General features: G+C 42.5%; 1 protein-coding gene across 1 annotated transcript in view; it reads right to left on the reverse strand.

The window, feature by feature from the left end:
* TEDC1 (tubulin epsilon and delta complex 1) overlaps positions 1–26,793 on the reverse strand; it is a 425,884-nt gene extending 399,091 nt beyond the window's left edge. The window contains exon 1 of the mRNA XM_069208844.1: positions 26,583–26,793. Coding sequence (XP_069064945.1) covers positions 26,583–26,708 — 126 coding nt within the window. The 5' untranslated portion in view covers positions 26,709–26,793. The remainder of the gene's footprint in view (positions 1–26,582) is intronic.
* Between the last annotated feature and the right edge of the window lie 531 nt (positions 26,794–27,324).

Raw genomic sequence — 27,324 nt, forward strand, 5'->3', positions numbered from 1 at the left:
TGGTGTTTAGTCATCTTTCGGTAGAATGTTATATATAATAATATAGAATGTCTTATTTTCAAGCCTCATCACTTTCAAGTAATAAAGTTATGTAGAAGTCATTTAAGATATCATACATTTTGCTTAATGTGCACGTTGCCATTTAGTCATTACCCCCCAAACATGCCACCACCCACTTTGAATGTCTCAAACTGCAGAGTGCAATAACTTTCCTATGATGCTCTTTAATCTCGTTTAAACAACGAATCTAAAATGTAGTGCGATACACGCGAGGATGCTCCAGTACTGGGCAGCCACTCCTCGCTCACCGGTGGCTAAGGGGCAGCCTGGCAGATTGATACTACAGCAACAGGGGACATACATTCTCACCAAGGCATTCGGTGGTATTGATGATAACCTACGGCCAACTACATACATGGCAGTTCTGATATGCATTTAAGTTTGACACTCCTATGGTCATGTGCCCAACACCTGGATATAATGTATAGAATGCCACAAGGCTATTCCAAGTATTTGGCATCCCATTCGGTGGCTACAAGTTTGATGTCAGAACATCACCCCTCCGTGGGTATAAAACATTAACAACGGTTTGTACAGTATTGGCCAGGATATCATATCTACAGCCAATAATAAAGGCATCAAGGCCACTCTGGCACAGTCTATTAACTTCCCCAGCCATAGCAGCCCTGCATTACCAGCTGCCATTATCCGAACCTATCTATGAACATTGAACTGAAAAACATGGCAGTCATAGGGCTAGTACCAGCTCAAGGGTAGATCTCACACGAAATCACCAGGAGCATTCGCCTCTGTAAAGTGAAGTTTTATCAAAGATCAACCATTTTTGTTGGCAGCAGAGGTTGGGTTGAGTGCTTCATCATATGTATTTGGCGAGTCTTCAGTTCTGTCTCAGAGCCTGAGGCACTTCATGGCCTTCTGTGGGCCTGCAAATAAGTGTACTTTAGACTTGTAGATAAAATGTATTGTTACTGGATACAGCATCGCTTGAGATATCGTTAGCTGTAGCTTTTTTCTTCTTTTCACCACAAGGAAAGTTTTCCTTGCAGTCTGCACCAATGCTGTAAAATAAGGAGAGATGGCAATGGCTATGCTTTCATACTGCAAATCATGTTTTTTTCCTGTGCCAGGCACAGAATCGTGCTGTCATCTCTACAATTCACCTTGGAGGAAAGAAGAGGCCATGGAGAATCTCCTGATAGCAGCCATGAGGCCAACGTTCTCTGGGCTCTTTCAGGTACATACACAGAGGAGGATTATGTTCTATCAAGCAGTTCAGTAAGCATGTTCTCGATGTAGAGCTAGATCTTTTCCACATTGGTTGACTTTTGTAAACCAGTGATGCATATGTTGGTCCAGTGGGAAAAAGTGTCTGGGTTCCTCATTAAGAGTCGGACGGAATTTGGTGAGGGCATAAAGAGGTGGGTTGGAGGGGGCAGCATCTTTAAATCCGGCCGGTATCTTTGCAACAAAGTCCAGGTATTCTGCCCAGATTAAGGAATTACACAGACCTAGAGCTATTGGGTCAATTGAAACTTGTTTTCCCCTGATTCTGGGGAGAAAACAACTGAAACTTTTGACCCCTTCAAAGCAGGTGGAAAATGTCATCAGGTGTGTCGGAATGGGGTGGTTAGGAGGTACAAGGGCATGGTGCAAAGCAGGCTTGAGCTTTTCCTTGGGGAGAACTGTCTGCTCACTGCAAGACTGCTGCAGGGGTGGGTGGGAGACAGGCAATGCTTCAGCATGTAGCCACTGCCCCTGAAGCATCTGAAAGCCTTCGGTGTCTCTCTCAATTCCAAATGTCTCCAGGTCTGTAAATATTATGTTCGGATTTTTTGGACCGTATAATTCTGGGCCCAGAGAAACTTGTAATTGGGAGTTACAGTATTTCATCAGGTGGTACTGCTCTCTCTGGAATACCACAGCTCATAATAATGGTCTAGATCTTAATTTTTGTCCTGTACAATATCCAGCCGCTTCTCCATCTTTGAAAGTTTCTCCCACATCACAAAAATGCATCGTCCCCTATGTCTGATACACACGTTTCAGCCACGTCACCCCACATATTTGTCTAGCCTTTCTTTCATACGTCAATTCGTAGCTTTAATAAGTCTATCTGAAGGCTTTTTTAACATTTCCATGTCTTTTGTTCCTGGATCTCCGCAGTTGTGTCCATCAGTTTAGTTATCCCCCTGGTGTCCACTGAGTGATGCCAAAGGGGGCGGTGGGTGGTGTTTGAGTGATGGGGTAGGATGCCCGTGTTTTTGGTGTCCAGGATGCATGGCATGCAGTAAAAGACAGTGACATGGTATATAAAAAAATGGGACTGGGTTTTAGCATGCTTGTTGAAATTCCACACTTATAGTGGTATTTACAGGTCATGTTTGCTACTTAGTATTTACCTTCAGTCACAGCAATTTGATATCATCCTCTCAAAGTCTGAAGAAGAAATGTCTAATTGAAGGATGCATTTTCTGATTCAACATTTTTGGTCATGGAAAATTTTAATCTATAAAGAGCATCAGAACAACTTGTCAAAGTTCTATGTGAGCAGTTTGAGGCATACCACATTTGAGACTCAGTGGCAATTTGCGAGCAACTACTCGCAATTCCAAAAAAAATAAAAAAAATGGGGCTCATTCTGGCTCAAGAGAATCAAGTTTGTCTAAATGGGCGAAATCCCAATAGTCACGCTCAGCCTACACATAGGTTTGGCAATGGCCTTGCTCCACCACTAAAGTGACAATGCAAAGAATGTCTTCAGGCCTGCCCCTACAGCCTGAGTGTACAGTTTTAAAACTGCAAATTTAACCTGGCAAAATGAACGCTTTTCCAGGCCTAAATCTTCCCATTTAATACTTTAAGTTATCCCTATTGTAGGTCCCAAAATACCCACAGGACAGTGTGTATGGTATTTAAAAGGTAGGACATGTAAAACGTAAGTACACATGTCCTAGCAGGTAAAAATCTCCAAAGTTCTTTTTTAACTGTGGCAAGGCGGGCTTCCCCATAGAGAAGCACTGTATTACATTATAATACCTTACAATGTGTAACTTCAGTTTGGGAACAGCTAGAACCATGATTCAAGGACTCAAATTAATAGGAATTTTAAATTCCAATCTGATGGTAAAGTCAATTTTAAATGACTATTCTTAAAATGACACTTTTAGAATGTTGGCATTTTCCTACCTAAACCCTCTAGTAGCCCATTCAGAGGTAATCCCGAACTGTCATCTGGCTGTATGCTAGGAGGTGCGACTTGCTCTCAGGAAAGGGAGTAAAAAGGTCCTTGGCTGGAAGAAGGTGTGACCTCCTCCTGACAGGGTGGAATGGGGGATGGGGCCACCAACTGTAAGAGCTTCAAAGGGGCAACACATTTCGCAGGCAGATGTAGCTCACACCTTGGCCTGCCCCACTATTGTTCAAGTAGCTACAGTGGTGCCAACCTGTCCGAGAATGGGTTTTGCAGCAGGGAGGGTCAGTTCCTGATGTCCTTAGACAAAACTCAGGGGTGTGCCCAGAGTTCTGACCAAGGAAAGAAAGATTCTGTTATGCTGGAGTAGGGCACTGTGGGATTGTTTAAGGCCAAACCGCCATGTAATGTTACATGGGTAGGGTTGCCCCTGAGAACTTTCCCCTATTGGTTAGGGAGTCACCCCCACCCGCAGGCTAGTGTCAGGCAGAAAAGTGGCACTCCTAGCACCTTCTTCAGAACACTGCTGAACCCCAATTTGAGAAAGAGGACTGCACCTCCTGTAACCCATGAAGAGAGACCCCAACAGCTAGACCTGCTCCCATGTGAACCCAGGTCAGAAGACTGAACTTCAATGGCTAGTTGGCTAGCCTCGTGTAAAGCTACAGGGCCACAAAAAGCTGCAAGAAGCCAGTCTTCCTGAAGAGCCCAGCTGACCAGTTCCAACTCGACTTGCCCTGGACAATGCTGGTGGCTTCCCCCTGGAATGATTACTGACCTCCAAATGGTGTCTCTAAGGCCGTGGGGCCCTTGGATAAATGTCAGAGTGTAATCCTCCTGCCTAACCCTAAAAACTGGGACTTAGAAACGTTTCCAAGGGTTTCAGCCACAAGACTAGAGGCTACCACTTGACCTCAGTCACCAACATTGCATAGACAGTCTGATTCAACTTGGTGATTTGGCCTGCTGAAAGAACTCCGACTTCCCAAAAAAAGTTTCTAAGTCAAAAGGTACAAATATTCACCCGCTGAAAATGTCCATCCGGCAAGGGACCTTCCCTGGGCGCAAAGTTTTCCCACTAAAATCTAATGGCTTCACTAAGACTTGATCAGATGGCTATATGCTCTAGTGGAACCCATCTCGGCCACAGCATGCTGTCTTGAGGATCTGTGAACTTAAAAAAAAAAAGTAAGGAGAAAAACTTTCCACCACGCCCAATCTGGTCCCCCTATCTGACCAGCGCTCTGGCACAGTAAGCCTTAACGTTTAACTGTCACCCAGTGTTGCATGACCAGATACCCACAGTTGGCACTTTTAGTGCTAGACACATCTAAAAAACGTTGAAAAAACATACATCCTGTTCTCTACATCTGATTTCTAACAGTATAGTGTATATATGCTCTTCAAAATGTTCTCTATTTTCATAAATTGGAGGAAGATTTTAATTTTATAGTGTTTTATACTTTAACGGTTTTGGTATTGATAGATGCTTTACACATTTCACCTAAGTTATGCCAGTCTGCTTAGCTACCAAGGGTTGAGCTCAGGTTTAGATTACTGAAACCTACAGGACCTAGTGAGGAATAGTGTAATTGTTATTTGCAGAGAACTACCATCCACTTCCTCAAATAATCCACTTTCTCATAATACCCACATAGAATTCAAACAAAGAATCCAAAGGCAAATCGTTATATTGACTGATTTTTGCTATCTGACTAAATTACTTTGATACAGACTATAACAATGAGACATAAAAACAAAGGTACATACATTGGTGGATTTAAAAATGATTGCTTTAATTTAAGGAAAAAGGTTTGGCAGAAGCAAAGGTCCTATAGCAGAAATAGAGATCTAAAACACCAGAAAGATTTCCAACCGCCTGTGGTGCATAGCGAAATGTAATCCAAATAAGACAAAAAATCTTTATTGTCCTGCTTTTGGGAAGAAAAAAGTAATGATGTATCTCAAAGGGAGTCTGTTTGGATGCTGGTCAATAAGAACACTAAATAAATGTCCATTCTCTGGAGTATGTTGCACTGGAATCAACTTCATTTCCCTACTTGTCAATTCAACATTGCAGGCCCAGTTGGAGACAGCAAAGATTATTTCTGACATAATATCAACAATGAAACTAAAACCATATAATCTCTCGTCTGTGGTCTTTACAGCTAATTTTCCATGGTGTATTTCAGCTTTGTGCCCTTCGTACCCATTTCTTTAGAAGCATAACATCTGAGGGCATAACTCCTGACATTTAAAGCTGCAATCATTAAGTGCATACACAAACAATTTGCTAGAGAAATCCCCTTTAATGACTGTATAATGTGATTAGTCATTACTTCATTTTTGTATTGTATTGCTTGGGTGAGCAATGAATTTAAGGTTGATTGTGATTTATGAAATATACAAATATAATTGATGTACAAACATGAAAGATGTCGTTTTTGAACAAATAAAAAATATGTCAATAAAATGTGAAATAAGACTGAATTGTATTACATTTGGGTCAGATAAATTATTAGCTTTCTTTCACGTTTTAATGTACATAGGTCAAGGGAATATTTATTTCTTTGTCTGATATTCTTGCAGAGAATGACTTAAAGCAGGGCTTGGGGGCTCAACACAAATGCTAGCCCAAGAAGGGCAAAAAGCATATTTAATCTCTGTTCTACTGATGGCTTTCTGGCTCTGAATTATTAAATGATGTATGAAGAACAAATTCACAATCCATGTGGCTAAACAAAGACATTGATATTCGTCAATGAACCAAAGAAACATTTGTGGTGGTTAGCAAATATCAAATTGAAGGAAGTGCAGTACTATAAATAAACCCATGTTCAGTAGTTACTTAAAACCAAAACAAAGGTAAAGAAAAGCAAACACTTTAAAAATACATTTGTGATATTACTAGATCATCTTCAAAGGGTTATGCACGTTTTCCAATCATTTCGGTATGCGCTCCATATAAGCGAGTTTTAAAACATAATGAGAAATTACTACTTAGGGCTTTGCTCGCTCCTTTGTGAGTAGAGCATCACTTAATACTATTAGAGTCCATTGTCACCGGGTGAGCTATCTTCCTGTGAGTCATAGGGAGGATGGTGCTATTTTGTTAAATGTTGCTTTTGCTCCACCAGCGATATAAATTTCACTAGAGCACAGTTCAGCTGCAGGTCCCCAGGTGCAAAGCACGCCATCACTGCTTGTCTTCGTGTCTGTATGCCTTTATAGTTGAATTTGTTCTTCAGTAAGGCTTTTCGTTTTAGTGCGAGTCGATTTCAAGAGCAGAGGACATGCAGAAGATCTTCCGTGTTCTCACCACACAGGCGGCAGATAGAGTTAGTTACGACCCTCAGCCATGGGGCTGCATTTAAAGCAAGTGGGAAGAACAAAGAAGATACTTCAAGAATTGCTCCTTTGTTCGTCTCGAGAAACCCTTGCCTAGATATGACTGTGGTGCCAGAGACGTGTAAGTGTGCAAAGTCATCCATGCACGAGACCTCCGTAAGAAGGCTGCTTTGTCCTCCAGTACTGACTGAAGCCTAATTGATTTCCCAACTGCTCTCTTAAAGGCGCTGTGCAGGATTGAGATCCTCCAAAGGTCAGTGAGCCCAGTCTTCTTAAGTGAATCGTCTAGGTGGATTCTGAATGGGGAGGTGTTCTTAAGTTCAAGCTCTTGCCACATATAAAAATCAAGAGAGTTCAGGCTTTGCTCCAGAAGTTTATTATGCACCGTGTCGGGCCTGGGATTGGTTCAGTCCGCCAAACTCCAGTCTGAGTTGGGCAGGAGAGGTGAAACTGGGGTGTTAAAGATCATCCGGTAAACTTTGCTCACTGCGTGGTTTAAGATGTCTAAATCCCTGTCTCTCTGTACTTCGCTCCCGTATGTTATTGCGGGCAGGAGCTTGGCTTTTAGCACTTTTAGGAGGGGGTGTAAGAAGGCCCATTCAGATACATTTTTTGTCTTTTTAAGGATAGTGCTCTGGCTAGGCTTTTTCCCATTAGGCTTTTTCTTTGATGCACGGAGTTCACTGATTTGTCAATGATGCCTCCAAGATATTTGTACTTGTCTGTTTGAAAAGGTCATATCTTACCCCAAAACCACGCTCTCGAGGGTGCATTAGATGTAATTGACAATGTAGGTGTTTTTCCAAAGTTTGCTGTCAAGGCGTTAGTGGCTGAGTAATGTTGAGTAGCGTTTAATAGTGTCTGAAGGCCTATTTCTGTATGACTGATCAGTACGAGATCATCAGCGTACATGAGGCAGGGTAGTTCCAAGTCCCTGATTTTTGGGGTGTGCGAGTTTGTGAGGCTGAGCGAGCCCGCTAAGTCTGCTAGATATAGATTGAATAGTGTGGGGGCCAACACACAACCCAGTTTTAAACCTTTAGTAGTGGGGATCCGCCTTGAAAGATGAGTGCCTGTACCCAATTTTATTTGGACCCATGTGTCCGAAGGAAGGGCTATTATCAGGCACAGAAGTGGATATGGAAGCCCCCAGGTTTCAAGCTTCTTCCACAACAGATTCCTGTCCATGTGGTCAAATGCGGGCTTGAAGTCAACAAAGCATGGATGGAGCTGACGTTTCAGTGTTATAGCTTTGTTGATTAAGAGGGCAATGGCCATGATGTTCGTGATGGGGCCGGTCTGTTTAGAAAAAACGGTTTGGATCTTGGGGATTATTCCCTTTTCAGCAGTCCATGCAACCAGATGATCCAATAACAGACCTGCAAAGTACTTTGTGTCATTGTCAATTAAGGCAATCAGATGATAGCTATTGGGGAGCGACCTGTCCCCAGTTTTGAAAATCGGGGAGTTTATGGACCCCTTCCAGGACTGTGGAATCGTTCCTGCAGACCTATTTCCAGGTATAGAGGTTCGAAAATCTTTTCCCAGAAGGGTTTGTTATGCTTGAAGACTGCAGACAGAAGTCCATTCAGGCCCGGAGCGCCCTCTCCCCTGCCCTTGGCTAATTGTTTTTTTTTATAGTAACAGAGTCAGTGAGTAGGGTAAGCATGGTCTTTATTGAGGGCCTGTGTGGGAGGAGAATTCCTGGAAAGTCGTGCTTTGTGAGGCCATGCTGAATGATGTCTGGCCGCTGAAATGGACTCCAAGATGTTGAGCCTAGACAGCTTCTGGTATATGAGATGTAATATCGCCATGATGTGGACATGTAAGATTGCATATTGTACGCCAGAAGCGTGCACTGTTGTTGCTCCTTGCATCCGAATGAAGCCTGGCCCACAAATCTTCACTGCAATTCCTATTGATTGCCCATTTAAGCTTGTTCAGTGACTGTTTGTGGTGCCTTAAGGTTGCCAGAAGGTGTGGATGCCAGTGCTGCCAAAGAGACGCCTTATACTGGAGTTAATGTTCCTCTTTGTGTCTCGTAATGCTGTCCTGTGGGCTTGTGCCAAGTGAGTTAAGGCTGAGGGAGGTGGCACTTGCCGGTTCGTGATTGGATCCGCAAAAATTCCACTAAGCCTGGTTGTGAGTTGTTCCCATTTCTGCACTTCACTCTCGTTTGTTTCTAATTCAAGTGCAAGATCAATTGCTGCTTCAGTGACAAGATCTATGTTTGATTGCCCACATTTGACCCGTTTGCAGTTTGTGATAAAAGTGGTGATATGTGCATTACTTGTTTTCTCCATTTTGGTTATCCCCAGGATGATGGATAATTCCTGTGGGCAGTGATCGCTCATGCTCCTGTTCCTTAGACGGTAAGAGGCTACTTGTTTGAATAGTGGAAGAGTGACAAACGTGTAGTCAATTGTGATAGAGGCTGTGGTGGAATAATATGTTGCTGCTGGAGGCGAGTCCTCAGTAAACCTGCCGTTCAGCGCTTTTAGCTGTAACAGTTTTAAGTCATTGAGAAAAGTCCTGCTGGTCTTTGTGGGATGGCAGTGTTAGTTGGCCCCCTGTGTAGGAAGGTCCCAGGCACTGGAAAGGGCAATTGAAGTTTCGTCTGCGGAGGATCCTAATAGATGCAAATTGAAGTCGCCTGAGACGATGATGTCAGCCGTGTCGGCTATGCCACCGCTGCTTATATAAATCTCGAGTACAGCCACTAGATTATGAGCATCACTGGATTTAAGTTTGGGGTGAAGGTGGGTGTTTACGAGGACTATCTCTGCTGTGGGTGCACTCGTCATAGCAGCAATTGTCACAATATTGGTAGAGGAGCAGGTGGAGAGCAAAGGGGTGGCTTTGACTGATAGTGCTAAAGAGACGTAAGTGGCCAGGCTACCTTGAGGGTGACCATACTTTGCCTTCCTGGTTGCTGGGGGAAGAAGCACATGTAGCCCTGTAAGTGGAATAGTTCATCCAGCCAAGTTTCCTGCATTAGTTTAATGATAAAAGAGCTGATGTATTGGATAAAATCATGGTCCAAACCTTTAGAAAGGAGGCCATTTGCATTCCAAGAACACAGGCAGAGGATCTTCTTTGAGGATGCAGGGCACCGCTTTTTGTCTGAGGTTTGTCACCCTTGCCTATTGCAGTTGTTGATTGTTTTTGAAAACCACCTTAAGTCATTGTTGTTTAAAGGAGAATTTGGCTGAGGTGAAGAGTGTTTGGGGCCAAGAATCGCCCCTCACAGTAGTGGAGGAACTATGGGACACAGGAGAGCAGCCCGGGCGCTCCTAAGTATGGAGCGTGTTTCCCTGCACTGGGGGCCTGATTTGAGGGCAGGATCAGGTGTTAGTAAAGGGGTTGGGTAGCAAACCTCAAAGTGCATGATGATACTAAAGCCCAAGCATTCGAAGGTTATGCTTTCTCCTAAGATTGTTGGGCGATTAGTCTTGTCTTCCATGTGGCCTTAGTAGCTTCAGGAGCAGTAGCGTTGGTTGGGTGGAGAAATTGTACTGCTAGGAGATCAGTTGTATTCAGGCCACTAGTAGAGGGAATATGTGAAAGTAGCCGAAGAACATTCCCCTGTTCAAAATATCACCAGTTTGCCCTGGATTTGTAGTGAGGTTGAAAAGTTATTGAATTGGTAGTTGAGGAATCTGATCGAGTTTCAAGATCCTGCAGCTGGTGCAGAGGGTTCCCTGGGGGGGGAATCCACTCCCAGATTCCAGCAGTTGTTGGACCTGTTGGTTGTAAAGTTCCCCCACTTGTGCATGATGTGTGGGGCTAGGAGGTATAATAATTGGTTCCTGGTCCTGTGGAGGAGGGGCCGTTAGCTAGGCAGGGGAGAGAATGGAGGAAGATGCTTGTGTAGATTGATTGTAACGTCCAGGAGATAAAGCCACAGCGATGCACTGGAGCTGCTGGGATTGCAGTACCCCAGCATTGTCTGCCCCTTCTGCAGGCTAAGGATGGTAATTTTTGGCTGCGTTCCTCTGCTTGGTAGCCAAATTTGAGGGTGGGTCCTCAGAAGTTGTTGCTGGAGATGGTGATCCGGAAGATGTAGCTTTATTGGAGGCCTAGATGTCGGGTATTTTTTATTTGGGGTCAGCTGCCAGGTTGTCTCCGTTCCCTGCGAATTCCTTCTTGCGGCCTTTCCTTTGCTGAGTGCGTCTCTGCTAGCCATTGGGTTTCGCCATGTTGTTGCCATGGTCAGTCAACTTGAGCTGGGCAAATCACGTTGTTGCCATAAAATGTAAATTTTTCGAAACTACTGATGCTCTCTGGCGATTTGGTATAACTTTTATGAGGTCTTTCGCCTGTCCCTTTACTGAAGACCCTTAATTGAAAGGTAATCAATCGGGCTTTAAAGGGAGCCAAACTTAGCACTGGATTCTCGAATTGACTGGCACAGCATAGAAAGCTGCTGTTTGAAAAAGATGTTTAATGTTCCAGCTGGCAACATGTTCAAGCACTCAGATTAGAGTTAACAAGCACTGTGTAATAACAACTGGTGAAAGCTTGGGGTCTGAGTTTTATATTTTTCCTGGCCAGTACTCTGGATTCAAAGATATGAGATTGCTTGAAAAAATATGGGAAGGTCATTTGCTACCCACCTGATCACTCTCATAAGTAAAATCTACACAATTCAAGTTGCCTCCCTGAGACGGATATCTCATCAAGTACTGCTTTTAAAGGAGTAACTACAGAACCGGATTAACGTTAAAAAACGATCTTCTATTTCTCTTCTTGGCCATAGCGATGTATTTCATTATTTAAAAGATTTACGTGACAAAGAAACCCTGACTGGCGGATTAAAGGATTAATGCCAGCGGTGAAGGGTAACTTCTGAAATAGTGTTTGTAACCTAATGAAATTTTAATTTGATGATGTTCATTTAGTCTTGAGGTGCTTTCTTTCTGTAATACAGCAAAAGCTAAAACTAAAAGCACGCATAAGAGGTATGGAATAGAAAATCGTGCTGATGCTTTATTGTTGATAACACAAATTGACTTGATGGATGTCACAAGTGCAATTGTCTGGTTTCTAGAAGTGATTTAGAAAAATGGCATATGAATCAGTTACCTAATTGAACTAAGAGTGTTTTAAAGTATATCACATTTAGTATTTTAAAGTTATTGAGCATATACTTATTTATAACATTTGATATTTGTATGAAGCATCACAACCAACATTCCTTTAGAGAATACAAATTTTAACCGATTACACATTTTAGAATAGTTAATGTTGTACGTTTTCTTTTAGTTCAGTAGAACTTAGCCTTGGTGAGCTAATAAATAAACACGTATTTAACATTTATGTACATCATCTAGATAGATGCCTTGCAGAAATGTCAAAGATGTTAGTTAAATAGCCAAAAAGCAGACCATGTTTATGGGTAAACACGTGCACTAAGAAGATATTTGACTGCCCCCACTGCCCAGAAGCCAAAGACATCAGCTATCCAACAATGCAAGCAATCTTGGGAAAACACAGTGAAAAGCTGGATTTCATTCAAAGGTGTTCTCATGAATTTGAAACCAGTAAACAACGTTGGTTCTAGGAGGCTAGCACTTATCCTGAACTTGAAAAAGCCTGTGTGAAACTTGGGAACATTCAGCCTGATATGATCTTCACATTTAGGTATTCATCACAGCAATGCATATAAATATATATATATATATGTGTGTGTCTTTATAATAAATGAACAGCAGCCAGAATAATTTAATTGTAACGTGGAAATTCAGTTTGTTAAATATAATGTTAAATATTTGTTTCAGCATTATGCGATATCTTGATTTTCGAGTTATTTTTTCTAAATAGTAAACAAGGTTTAACTGGAACATTAATAGGTGAAAGGACATTAGAGCTACTACATTGATTGATGTGATAACATTCAATTAAGTCTTAAAATCAATTACAGAGGCTGCATTATTGGTTATTTAGAGAAGAATTTTCACTTCCAGGAAACAGCAATCTGCGTGTTACACAGCCCAAAGCTGTAACCACCTTTTCCTTTCTAAAGGCTTGTTTGGAGAAATCATAGCTGCTCAGAGCAGAAACAGCGGCCAGAACGGTCTTCTTGCAGAACAATCATTTTATTTTTCCTTTAAGGTATGTGGATCAGAGCTAGGCCATCCAAGAATCTCACACAAGCTCCTTTTCAGTGCTAAGATTAGCTTTGTTAGAGAGGGAAAGGAGTGGGTTGGAGAACCGTTGCAGAGATCTTACGGTTATGGTGTTGTAGTATATTGTACTTTTTGATCTATTAACAATTATTATTAACGTATCAGGTTTAATTTCATAGTAACAGTACATATTGTGCACCCTTGGATATTGTTTTTGTCCTCATTCACCTCAGATTCTTAACCCACTGCAAACTAGTATTCCGGTACATCAACGCAAACGTGGAGATGGCCAACACCAGGGTGCCAGAATCTCTCTCACTAGTATCCTGGAAGCAAGACCTGCCTCCAGAAAGGGGAGAGTAGAGTGGTGATTAATCATAGGACAGGTACACAAACCCAATAAACCACCACTATTCGTAGTTTACCCCTAAAAACTCCTCCATTCCAGCAGTGAAGACCATATTTTCCTCATCTTTTCCCTTGAAGTGCCCAGACGCACATCTAGTTTTGCCACTAGAACAAGCTCATTAAACCAGTGCTCATAGGAAGCGCGGACAACGGAAACCCACTGTCAACAGATTTCCCTCCTGGCCACAAGTATTGCGTAAAACAACACCAGCTTCGCTGTCTTGCTCTTTATATCACCATCTTCTGATAAACCAAAAATTAATAATGGGAGGGATACTGAGATTTCCTGCTTTAATATGCTTTACATCGTCTTGCAAACTTCCTCCCAGAAATGAAGAACAACTAGGCAGTCTAAAAACATATGGACATCAAATGCACTCGGCAAACCACATTTAGGACAGTATACCATACCCTCCATCCTCACCTTAGAAAGTGTAAAGGGGGAGTAGTAAGCTCTATGTAGTGTGAAGAGATGATTCCTTCTCAGCGCAGCAGGCCTTACTGTGCTAAGCAGCATACTCATAGATGACTGCCACAAATCTTGTAATTGCTCAGCTGGCAACACCATATCTCCTTTCCAAAGCTTTCCAGGTAGATTAGAGTCATTATCAGGTATCTCTAAGATTGACCAACTGGAGATCCTGTTGGCACCTACCCTGTCAATGATCAGCTTATCCTCCAGCAGGTTCCCTTGCCCCAACTTGCTTATCCCACACCTTTGTAACCAACTACTCAACTGAATATATTTCAATCTAGAAAGGTTCCCCCCGGTTATTACTGTAAATTCATCCCAGGAGAGTAGGGAACCGTCTCTGACCAGATCCCCCCAAAATTCAATCCCCGCCCTCCTAAAAGGCAACGCCAATAGATCGCCTAAACATTCAGGGATTCCCAGTGAGTCCCAGATCGGGCACCTTGACTATGGCCGGGGGGGACTTCTTCGAGGAGGAGCGGCTTGTGGTGCTCCGGGCCCGGCGCCGGGCGGCGGACTGTGCGGGGCATGTGAATCTGCAGGGACTAATGCCACGAACAGATGTACACTGGGTAAGTGACATTTTCAATATATATATATGTGTATGCATGTGTATATGTTGTTGCTGTGCCTGGCATGTTTGTGGATCATTGCATGGCTCCTGATATCTATGAATCTCTGCTCTCTTTTTATCACACTTATCTACCCATCACTCTTATGTCATGTCTCTATCAAACTATCCTCCATTCTCACTCGGACTCATCCCAAATCCCTTCGACCACTTTCATCTCCTAAATATCTCTGCCTAAGCTCTTCCCCTCCACCTCCACATCTAACTCACCAAACCTCACTCTACCTCTGTGACCTCCCACGCAACCCTACTAAATTCTCCTGCATTCTTCTCACCCTACTTCTATGCTCTCCCTAACCCATCCACATCCTCTTTCCCCTCCGCTCCCCTATTGTTCATCTCAAGCCTTTGGATTGAGTAAATGAAGGATAAACTCCCAATTAACACTTCTGGATTTCTTTCCTCCTCCACCCCTCCATTACTCCAGTCAATCTAACTAACAAACTCTCATATCTGCAACTCAAATTAACTCAAAATAATACTAAAACTGTACTCCTTATTAAATTATACTAATCCATCACTAATTCTTGTTGGGTACCGGAGTAGCGTGCTACTCATCGAAAAGCGCTTCGACGCCTCGTCAGGGGTAGTAAGCGCTATATAAATACGATTACAATTACAATTACAATTACAATAATACTCCATCTTTATTACTTGCCGAACTTTATACCGGGTCTTTACCCCATCCCATAATACTTTAAGTTTCACTTTTTTAAAGAATTTAGGATTGCCGAATTTATACAAAAAATGCTTTGCCGCACCTTTCAATGTACCTATCATGGCCTTAAACATGACTCCAATAGCTGACGCATCTGGAGAAGAGAATAACATCCTAGTATTCTTAAGATGAAATGCCCAAGCATAAGATTGTAAATGTGGTAGGGAAAAAAAAAATCTTTTCCCACCTTCTGCGCAACTTCTTCCAAGCGATTCTTGGGCCCTTATGAGCCCAAATGAAAGAGTTTATATCCTGTTGGAATTTGTCCAATAATCTTTTGTCCATTTGTAAAGGGATAGAGTTGCATATGAAATTCAGCATGGGTAAAATTATCATCTTGACCAGATTGACTCTACCAATAATTGTGAGGGAGAGATGCAGCCAGCCATGCATTAACCTACCGCACTCTGCCAATAGGGTTTCTAAATTAATCATAGCAATTTGTTCAGTTTCCTGCCCGATGATTATACCTAAATACCTAATTGACTTTATCTGCCACTGATCCCCTTTCAGATTCCATACCATGATCTCGGTTATCAGCATTAACATGAAAATCCGAAACCTTCCCAAAATCCTCTGCAATGCTCAACACAGCAGGAAAGGCCGTAGATAAATCAGATGTGTACACCAGCAAGTCATCGGCATACAAAGCAACTCGCTTCTCCCATCCCTTACAGCAGAAGGAAGAGATTGTAGAGCTTTTGTCGAATCTTTTCAGCGAGAGGTTCCACATATAAATCAAAAGCAGGGGAGGAGAGAGGGCAGCCCTGTCTTGTACCTCTAGTGATCTCAAAGGAGGCTGTTAATCTTCCATTCACCAATACCCTTGCAGAAGGAGAATGGTATATAGAAGAAACAGCCCAGTGGGATTTCACACCTAGTTTATATCCCTTAAGAATCGTATTAAGGTAGCTCCATCGAAAGCCTTCATAGCATCAAGAGCAATAACAGCTATGGGTTCCTGTATGTTGTAGCCACATCTATAACTCCTATCATGCTAAATGTTAATTCATGCAAATATCTGTTCCTAATAAACCCCCTCTGATCTGGATGTATCAAATCCCCTATTACGCCACTCAACCTATCCACTAGAATTTTTGCAAACAACTTATAATCACTATTTAGCAAGGAAATAGATCTATAGGACTCACATCGGCCTGGGCTTTTCCCTGATTTCAAAACGAGTGAGATTGATGCTTCATTCCATGAGGCAGGTAAAGGAATACCCTCATCAAAGATTTCTGAAAAAAGTTGCAACATAGCTGGAACGATAGATTCCCCCAAAGCTTTATACAAATCCACAGGAATACCATCCGGCCCGGCTGCTATACCCCCCTTACTCTCTTTCCACGCCATCCCTAACCTGAGAGATAGATTTATTCAAAACAGTCCACTTCACCTGTCCCAGGCTCGATAAGGAAACAGACCCCAGCCATTCCCCAATTGTCTCCTTACTCACCACCAAATCTTCAGTATAGAGAACAGAAAAAAGCTTCTGGAAAGTAGTTTCAATATCTTATAAGGAGGTCGACTTACCACCGACTGCTCCACTAATTGATCAACCTCGAACTCTTCAATATAGTTTCACACTCGCTCACCCTTTTGGATTTCCAGACTGGCAATTTCCTGGTTCCTTCCCCATACTCGAAGTGAGCAAGCCTACGTGCTTGCCATTTTTCAACAATCTTAGCTTGCATTATATTTCTCCATCTTCTGCTTTAACTGCTGTATTTTCTTATCTAATGCCTGCTTCTCCCCATCCATACTTCTCAAACTGTTACATAGCAACATCTCCTGTTCTATATGATTTAGCTCATCCCTATATAGCTTTGTTTCTGTGACTAGTGATGCTCACAATCCTCCCTCTAATTTCTGCTTTAAAAGTGTCCCAAACTATAATAGCGGGAGCGGACCCCGCATTAATCCTAAAGAAGTCCTCTGTTTCCTTTCAGAGTTGTTTTATAACCTCCACGTCTAGTAAAAGTGTACAATCGAAAGTCCACCTCCCTCCATCTACAACCTGAGGCAGACTAATCTTTAACATAACGCCTGTATGGTCTGATAAACGTGCTGCTGAGTACTTAATGTCACACACTAAACCACAAACTGCTTGATCTATTAAAAAATAGTCAATCCGAGAGGCATGGCCGTACTTCTTATTATAAAACGAGAAACCCTGTTTAACCCCAGCTCTCTGCCTCCACAGATTGCACAGTCCAAACTCATTCATCATCCCTTTGAGATATTGCTGGGATTTAAGGGTACCTACCGACCTATAGTTAGCCGATCCGTCCAATTTGTTATCTAAAACGACATTAAAGTCTCCAGCCATTATTACCGGGTTAGGGAACGCTAATAGATGAGTAAAGACCTGCCTGACTGGTTCTATATTGTCACAATTAGGCCCATAAAACCCTACTAATGTGAATCTCCTATTTTCAATTTGTAACTTAGCTATATCCCATCTACCATTTTTTATCGGAGTCCACCTCCAACAGGGTAGCATTGATCTGGTGTTTAACTAAGATCGCAACCCCTTTAGTATTAAAATTATGATCTGAACTGGCATAGCAGTGTATCCATTTCTCTGACCTAAACATGATTATATTTTCTTCCTTAGTTAAATGCGTCTCTTGCAAAATGATTATATGCGCTGGTGAATCTTTTAAAAACTACATAATCCTACAAGTCCTCCCTTTAGTCCGCAGGCCATTAACATTCCAAGTCAAAATTAAAGCTGGTCTACTTTTGTCTTGCTTTCCGACTCCCTGACTTCCTCCAAATTTATCCAGCTACAAACTAACGCTCCAAGGTGTATGAGGTATTTTTTTTCTCTTTTTCTCACATGCTTCCCATCCAGTAAGCACCTACTACCCTCCACCATGTGTTCTAGCACGATTTTCCCCTCCCAGGGGAACCCCCCTTCGTTTAATGGGCCCATCGGCCCAGATTTTAGAGTGCCTGTAGACCCCCCCCCAACCCGGTCGGGTAACTATAAATACCAGAAGAAAAGAGCATTCAATCTCCCACATTCCCCTTCTTAATGGCTGCCAACAACTCATCTGCTGCCATAGGATCTTTAACAGTATGCATTCTATTATGCAACACCCAGAGAAATACTGGGAATTTGAGCTGAGCTGTTGCACCTTGGGCTTTAAATTCCTCTAAGCGTTTCTCCAGCTCCCACTGCTTATTCAATGTTGTCCTAGACAGATTAGATCTGATTTCAAAAGAAAAATCTTCCACTCTCAGGGATTTCTATTTTAATGCACTTGTCAGAATATTTTCTTTCAAAAGAAAAGTGTAAAAAATCAGCAGCATTTTCTGTGGTTTCTAGTTGTTGGTATTCCCCCTAAAAGGGTCTCTGTGGATCCCTGCCAGCTCCTCCTTGCTTTTTTCCAAAGAAAGTGTCTTTTTAATCAGGGAAGCTATAAACATCCTAAGATCATCTCCCTCCACCCCTTCTGGCACATTCAAAATTCTCAAATTATTTATTCTCGAATTATATTACAATTGCTCCAATCTCCCCTGTAACTGTCTCTCACACTCTCTTAACTGACAAATTTCTTCCTTGTTTTTCGTCAACCCCTCCCTCATAACACCCACCGACTCCTCCAATGCTTGCATTCTAATTGTTAGGAGGTCGAATTTCTTTTCCAGAGAGTCGCAGGCCCCTCTTATTTCACTTTGATTTGCCTCAGAAACTGCAAAGCTCTTCTTGATATTTTCAGAAAGTGCCAAAATGATAGATTCCAAAGAGATGTTCGCGACTGGGGTGGTGGAGGACTGATTGATCGATTGGGCTAACAAGCCTGCCGAGGTTTCCGGTACCTCTAAGGTCTCAGGGGGTAAAGCCATGGAAATATCTGCCAAGATTTGGGTACCTTGACTACCTTCGCATGCACTGGCTCCCTTCTCCCCATCTTTCATACTCCCATCTTCCATACTTTGTGCAACAGGCATGCTCCCCTCTGGATATAGCTCCATTGAGTTTGTGGAGCAATTTCTCAAGACCAGTGGTAAAGCCTTAAAATATGCCCTGAGAGAGGGAGTGATGTTAGGGTGAGCTGTATTAGGCTTATGCTTTAATTTATTAGATTTTTTTAGTGCTCCACGCTTCCCCACTGCCCAAAGCCCCCGATAGTTTGTCCAGATTCTTCTGAGTTGTCCCTCCCCACACTTTATTATTAGAAATCCGGTTTTTCTGTCCACTTACTTTATTTTGATGTCCCCTTGGCTCCTGCTCCTTATCCAAAGGCCCTGGAGGCAGCCCCCTCAGCTTTTTCCTTACCACACTCTCCACAATGCCTCCCACCTCCTCTTGAACACACGTGGGTTCAGAAGCTTCCACCACAAGCAGCCTCTCTTTGCCAAGGTTCACTGCTGCTCTGCTCCCGCTTGTGCGGACTCTGCCCATGTTCCCCCAGAGGGGAACGCGTGAGGCTGCCCTGCGGCTCTTCCAGATGCTCTCCTAGGATAGGTTTTTGATTTAAATAAATCCATTAAAGTATTCCTAGTGTGAATTCTTAAGTGTTTATTAATGAAGAAGGGGGTAGTCGCGTATTGCCTAGTACGCAGCCTCCTTATGCAATGGTCAGTGGGTTGTGTGCGTTACAGTCTACCGTGTTCTCCAAAAATGGTATGATTGAGTAAGTTGTCCGTGTTTTGGAGAGGTTCCAAAAAAGAAAAAGAAAAAAAGAAAAAAGTATCAAGCCCTTGTGCATCTGTACATTCCAGGAGGCCAGCCAAACAGAGAGTATTTTTTGCCTGCTTTCCAAGCTTTCTAACCTGGAAGGAGGAAGAGGAGGTGGAGGTTTTAAGAAGACAACCAATTATAAGTGAGTTGTGTATTCATAACCCAAATATGTGCAGAGGCTATTGCTAGACAGAGTTTAGGCTGTATGAAGATTACAGTCCAATCAAGAGAGGTGAAAAACAACAAAGATGTCTCCAAGGCAAAGTGCTGAATCCAGGCGTAGCAACATACCACAGGAACTGGGGAACCACTATGTTATGTCACAGTCACTTTGTTCTTCCAAAAGATATCATGCTTAGACCATATATATATATATATATATATATATATATATATATATATATATATATATATAAAACTGAGAGGCGGTTGCCACTGGGTGGTTAGTTAGGTCTGCATTTTCATGGGAAATTAATACCTTTTTTTGTTTGCTCGTGCCCTAAAGTGACTATAAACTTCGGCATGCAAGGGCCGCGAATGGGCCCTTCCCATGCACGGCTAACATCATCACATATTACAACATTCATGACATTTTCAGTGACATCACTGATAGCATCAAAGAATAAAATGGAACTGACATCATTGATAACAACACTGTGCCTGGCGGTGCGAGTTATCATTACTTTAGGACACGAGTTTTAGTTAGTTGATATAACCCTGACTGGGGAATTTCTGTGTTTTTGTTTAAAACATTATGCTGTCCCTGAACTTATCACCTAATTATGTTACTTTAACCTTTCTTTTTGTGTGTGTATTATTATATACATACACAGACACACAAAAAAGATATACCACAAGACATATTTAACATACATATCACAAGACGCAACCTTTATTTTAAGGGAAAGTGAAGGAATAAGTAGAACAACCTATTCAAGACTGAACAGATTATAGTGAGGTACCCAGTGAATTCCAGTACAAAGACACCTACACATAACCATGAACTGCTGCAATCAGTGGTTATTCAATACACAGTCTGACAAGAAATGGCTTGCATAACTTGTGCTGCAGTCCACAGTTGACATTTAACTTTCTGAGGCATTTCGTGTATTTTTCTGTGCGATATACTATGCCCTTACAGAAAAGATAAATATGCTGTTTATGATGTCCAAAGGGTATTTGTTTGGGATTAGGGTGACTAGGTTTAAATTTTACTATGGTGGAATCATCAAATAACTATGAATAAGTGTATTATTGAATGCTTAAAAAAATCTTTTTTACACAAGAAGCATTTGAAACCCAAACAAATATGAAATGCTTCAGGTTGCGGCAGGATTTGGACATGGTTTACTCCTCATATGATCCAGAGGGCATTGCATCTGCTGTACAAGACATATGCATTAGATATAGGAACAGAAAATTAACATTTGAGTGACACCTACCCCAGAACTGCAGAAGCAGAACCTGATTTTCTGCTGCAGAAAGTTCCAGCAGTGACTTAGGAGCAAAGGCCGGATGCTTTGAGGCAAGAAGTAGGAGCTATCCAGACAGGATTAGAATTGAGACCCCAGGCAGCCAAAAGAAGAGGAAATAGTTTTAACTGATGCTGCTGCCAGCCTGGAGGCCGAGCTTATTATCATTGAAGTTAAGTAGGATGATAGGAAAATGGGAAGTTGTGCTTAAAGTTCCCACACTTGAAAAAGATGTATTCGTAAAACCAAACTTTAGAGGAGAGGACGAGATTAGGACCCAGCACAGTTTGGAGCAAGTGTTTCAGTATGGAGGAAAGTGGGGAGTTAGTACCTAGATACAGTCTGTAACCAGTGACCCCCAATCCACAGCAGACAGGAGGATAAACAGCTACCAAAGCGTAGCGTTTTTAGAAGGGTTACTCCAGGCACACAAAAGGGAGTCAACACTTCCATTTCACATAGAAGACAAAAGAAAGGGGATCTTTGCACCTCTCTGTTCTCTTGACTAGTGGTATCATTCACTTCAAACAGATATTTACCACCAGGCCATTCATTTATCAAATCAAAGCGCCTAGCCTTTGCACTATGCCAAAACTCAGAAGCGGTCACGTGTTATCTACAGCAGGAAGAGCAATACTTACAGACAATCAGTCCAGGAAAGGTGTTTTTCAATTCATTTTTAAACTTGAGAAAGGAGATAGCATACTGGAGGTCAAGACTTAATTCCACCTTTTATCCCCTGCAATTTACAAGTATTTCAGCATTTGCCTCCCCCTTAAGAGTCGCACAATTGATCCTGGGGTCTTCTACCCACTCTTTTCTCAGTAATCTCATGATACTTTTGAGCATGTGGGGTCGAAATCCAGTAAATCAAACAAGATGAATGGATTGTAAATCAAAGTGGTTCCAAACTGGATGTGCTTGGCTACTAGAAGAGAATGGAGTCTCTTTATAGGTGAACTTTGTGATTATAAAAAGGCCCGAGACAGGCCACCATACTCGCAGCATAGTTTTGGATCCTCTACAGGTGACACCCACAAAGGCTGAGTTACAGGAGTCGAGGTCCCCGGGCTAAAGTGGCCAGAATATCTTCTGATAGTCATGGCAGTAGGCAGATGTAAGAACATGAAGTTTTAGTTAGCCTATCTCTACAGGTTCATAAAGTCAAGAAAGCCCCCGCCCAAAAAATATTAACCTTCCAGGTGAGGCTAATAAGGGAACCACTCACGCTCCAATTACTGTAGGATTCATCAAGTTCAGTAAAGAAAGAGCAGGGGAACGACACAGCTATCCCGCTTCTACTCTAGATGCTCTCAAACAAGGTTGTCGAGATCATGGAGTAAACAGTAAATTCTCCACTCAATAGAAGAGGTAACTGTATGTCATTGGCATAGATATGAAACCCTATTCCCAAACCACGTAAATAATGGAAAGGTTTCATACACACAATGAACAGCACAAGGATAAAGTGAAGCCTTGGGTGTCTCCATATGTCAAAGTCATACAGGAGCAAATACATCATTCTTAACAACTTTGTGATTTTGTTTGACACGACAGGCTGCAAGCATTAAGGAGGAACAAGACACCACAGAAAGACATAATAAGCAACTGATATACCATAGTCCTTAGTATCAAATGCAGCCACAAGGGTTAGGAACACTTATTTGGCCAACCACTTATCTGCTAACTGGAGCAATGTGTGAAGGTACAGTGCACTGAAAATCGAGGAAAAGCAGGGTTCATTCCTTTTCATATAAACTAGAAGCCCGCTTGACATTCCCCAAAAAACACATTACTACACAAAATGGCTTGTACTAAAGGGATAGGGAACAGAGGATGGTATCACTATGAAAAACAAGATCAATAACCTAAAGGCATCAGATAGGTGCCTGCAGGGTGAGTACCTACTAAGGGGAGGTATCAAGCTCCCCAAGAACACAGAGAGGTTCTGAACACCCTGAAAAAATTGAGGGTTCTCAACAGGGTTACTGATTGTCGTGAAAAATGTAGGGAAATGTTTTGAATAAAATACACATTTTGAAGGAATGGTTTCCTACAAGAGATTAAACGAATGAGGAAATATGAGACAATACCCATCAAAACTTAAGACGGATAGAAATCAAAAGAAAAATATACACCAAGAACAAACGTGCTTTTGCACACCCAGATGAACTGCAAAGAAGTGCCCCTACAGCATTGTCTCCGGGGAGACAATAGAAACTGCTGTTTGATTTCAACACAAGGTCAAACACTAGACTGTTCGAGAGGCGTCAGTGGAACATGCCTATGAAAGTTTGAGAGGCATTCCTAAGAGTTCCTTCCAGAGACGGCTTTCTCCAAATCTCTACCAAAGATAGCACTTGTAGGGAACACTTCTAGACATAGTAACTTTAGGGATCTCTACTAAAATGACATTTTCTGCAAAATATATATGGTTCCATCCAGTCATGGCCTCTCTTGCACAGAAGCCAGACGTAGGAGACAGCATGTCTGGGAGATTTTTTCCAGAGATAGTAGATCTAGGGAACCTCAATATGTGGTATGTCTAGGACCCTTTGGAGACTGAGGGGGTCATTATGACTTCGGCAGACGGAAAAACCTGTCTGCTGAAGTCCCGATGGGCAGGTTGCTGCCAGTGCTGCTGCCTTCTCGCTGGGTCAGCTCCACCCGCTGACCCAGCGGACAACAGCCTACAGCATTGTCTCAGACTCATAATAGAGCCTGCGGTGATTCTGTAGTGCTTAGGGTGCACCAGCACACGTTGCGATGTTCACTGTCTGCAAAGCAGGGGACGACAGACACAAATATATATATTTTTTAAATTAAAACATTTCTAGAACACCATTACAATTAAAGGTTTTCTGGTTTACTAGTGTGGGTGAAGAGAGATCAAAGAGGTATATAATGGCATGCCAAGGAGGATTTTATATGACAGATGGAGGAGATCCTAGGTGGAAGCTGTAGCGGGTTCTCAGATGTCAGAAGAATGGTCCCTAAGAAAGGAGGTTGAATAGACTATGACACTCCAAATGAAAGGAAGCAAAGGAAGAGAACAGGGATGTCAGGGTGGGAAGGCCTGTTGCATACTGATGCGTATCATTCTACCATCCAGCACCATCTAATCTCACAGTCGTAAATGTAGTCTCACTTCCTTTTATGAGATGTCAAACATTGCAGGGACAGAATGTGATCCACAATGAGAGATTTGGGTCAGAGAGACCTTGAGCTTACATACAGATGTCATCACTCCTGGTGGGGCCTCTACATTATACACAACATATGATTCTTGTAAATGCAAACCTTTGCTTGTGTTGGAAATAGAATTCCTCATCTGTTAATCATGTAACCACCCAACGTTACAAACCCTAGGATAATGGGTTGGGTTTCTGCTATAAGGCTCCAAGAAGCTCTGAGCCAGATGATTTTATAGGATTTAACAGAGATGTTCAATCATAATACTGAAACTTTAGCATTGCCCTGCACTTACATTGACTCCATTATATTAGCTGTCAACATATAATCATGAAAAGACATGAGGTTGCGAATTGTCTTAACTTCCACACTCAACCTCCGATCAGCCGCCTCGCCCTAGCCACAGTCCCCCGCATCCAACGCACCACCACAGGAAGCAGGTCTTTCTCCTACCTCGCCCCCAAAACCTGGAACTCCCTCCCCACCGACCTCCGCAAAACCAAGGACCTTCTGGTCTTCAGAAAGAAGCTCAAGACATGGTTGTTCGATCAGTGACCCTCCCTCTACCCCACCCCCACCGGTTACCCCTCCCCCAGCGCCTTGAGACCATCACGGGTGAGTAGCACACTCTACAATTTTTTTTGATTGATTGATTGAATTGTAAATCTACACTTCCTTAACCTTGACAATAGATTTGTAGTCAATATTGTGGAGTTGATATATGTGCAGTTCGATATCATTGACATCAATATTGTGACAGACAAACCTCAAGTCTCACACCGCAAGAGTCTAAATGTCTATAGAGATAACGTGTGGGATCACATAGAAGGCAGGAATAAAGGCTCAATGTATGCAAAGAAAGGTGACATAAGAAGCAGGAAGCTTTAAAATGCAGTAGCAAGGAGCATCACAAAAATGATAGCTGGTTCAGTGACATCATATGTATAGTCTGGGAGTTCCTGTGATTGCATGTCTTGGAGAACCAAGGAAGAAATCTTTACTGACTGAAGAGACAAAGAGACAAGTGGCCCCAAAAAGGACAGATCTGAGGGCTTCAAACATTACTGATTTAGCATCGCAAAATAGCGAATCATGGGTCTCAAAGACCTTAAAGTGCAGAATGTTTCAAAGCCAACTAGTCAAAAGGTAAAGGGATGCCATAGATTACATATTTGAATGCCACAGAGATCACACATAACAGGACTAAGACACAAAGGGCTTTCAGACTCAAGAGATGACAAGCCCAGGTGCACATTAACAACAGAACCGAAATCAAATGCAGCAAGTCAAAGGGCTGGCGGTACAGTGCAAGTGGCCTGGAGACGAAAGTGCTGGTAGGCTGGGGCAATACAGTCAGGGACGACAGGGCATGGTATGATATCTAGAGGTCAGGGGTCTTGCGACAACAGGACCATAGGACAAGAGATGGCATGTAATACACTTATAGCTCAAATTGTCTGGGGCTCTTTGCGTTTACAAGTGTAGCTACCCAGAAATCGCTGGTTTCAGAGGCTAAGTGATCATACATCTGGGGTCTCCAGCTTTTCCCAATGTGGGATTCAAAGAACTAAAGGCTTAAGTACCAAGTACTGTCCCAAAGATGACAGATTCAGGGGTCCTCAAAGAAAGAACACCTAGGAGCTCTGAAGAGGTCAGATTCAGATGAAACTATGATGACAGCTCTAAAATCGATACCATGACAGGTCTAATGCCGGGGGTTTTGGAATAGCCGCCAAATTCCCTAGGTCCATATGTGACTAGTTAGTCCACTCGTTATTTTCTTAGAATTGTAATCCGGGTTTTATGCTGTGATAAACAAACCCCAGAAGCCTTAAAAGAAAAACAAACCTGGGCTACCTAGTCACACATGGGAAGGCCTGTAAGGTCCACAGGCAGGGTTGTCACTTAGATCTATGTCGTCAGAACACCGTGTTCGCAGTCATTGGCTTTTACGTCACTAATCATTATTAACAAGGGTATCAATGATTCAACAGAAGCAGCCTGTGACTTCATCTCCCAGAGTACATCAAGCTGTCACTAGAATTCCAGATCTGGGAAAATGATGACCTGAAGACTTAAAGGCGGATGGCAAACCTATTCAGGGAAGGCAACTGCAGAAGAGTCCATATGAGCCAGAAGCCTCAGGGATTAGAGGTCCGGGAGTTGACCGTGGGATATCATGTCCGGTATGCGATAGAAATACCAGTAAAACCCACCCCTAAACTGCTGAAAGGAGCAGCGATAACATATTGTGCGCTACACGAGTGACAATGTCCAGAAAGCTCATCACCCTTTCCCCCTCTCACCACTGAAGCTTGGTTAAACTTGGCCTGCCTGAAGGTTTCTGGGCTGGGTCCCCCGCCAGAGGGGCCCAGCACCCGGCACAACGTGTTGATAGCTTCCTTTAATCGACTGCTCGACCCCCGCTTCATACTTCGTCCCTTCCTGCAGTCCCGCCACACGGGTTTGATTCAGGGTTTCCGTCAGCCCGTTGGTTAGCAACAGAAGCGTCACCAAAATGACAGCTCTGAAACTACGGCGTGCAAGAGGGGACAAAACACTTCGAAATTAATGTTTGCGGTCCGTATTGATGCGATGTATTCCTTGTGATATTCAAAGGCAGCTTCTTTCGATCGCCGTATTGAGCGTTAAGTGGGTTTTGTTAAATGAAGATACTGGCTGCATATAGCTTCATTCTGTTTTTTAAAGATACCATTAATGTTTGAAGATAATAGCTGGTAATCACTTTGAACACGGTTTCGCATCTAGTCACTTTTAATAAATATATGGGTCGATTACTTGTTTTCTTCTGATAAGGAAGGGTGACCAAGTCATTCTAGGAAGTTAGCTATGATTTCACCGGAGGTATATGTCGAAACTTCATGCCCGATGCTTACTAACCAACCAGGCGGCCATATTAGCATTAACAAGTCCTTGTTCTCTATACGAAAAACCGAATCCGAAATTACAGTGCTTTCAAAATTGTCATTTTTGCAGCTACATTTATTTTATTTTGAAATTAAACATTAAACTGCTTTTTAGAAAAAA

Source organism: Pleurodeles waltl, chromosome 9, assembly GCF_031143425.1.
Source record: "Pleurodeles waltl isolate 20211129_DDA chromosome 9, aPleWal1.hap1.20221129, whole genome shotgun sequence".
In the NCBI taxonomy this organism is placed as follows: Eukaryota; Metazoa; Chordata; class Amphibia; order Caudata; family Salamandridae; genus Pleurodeles; species Pleurodeles waltl.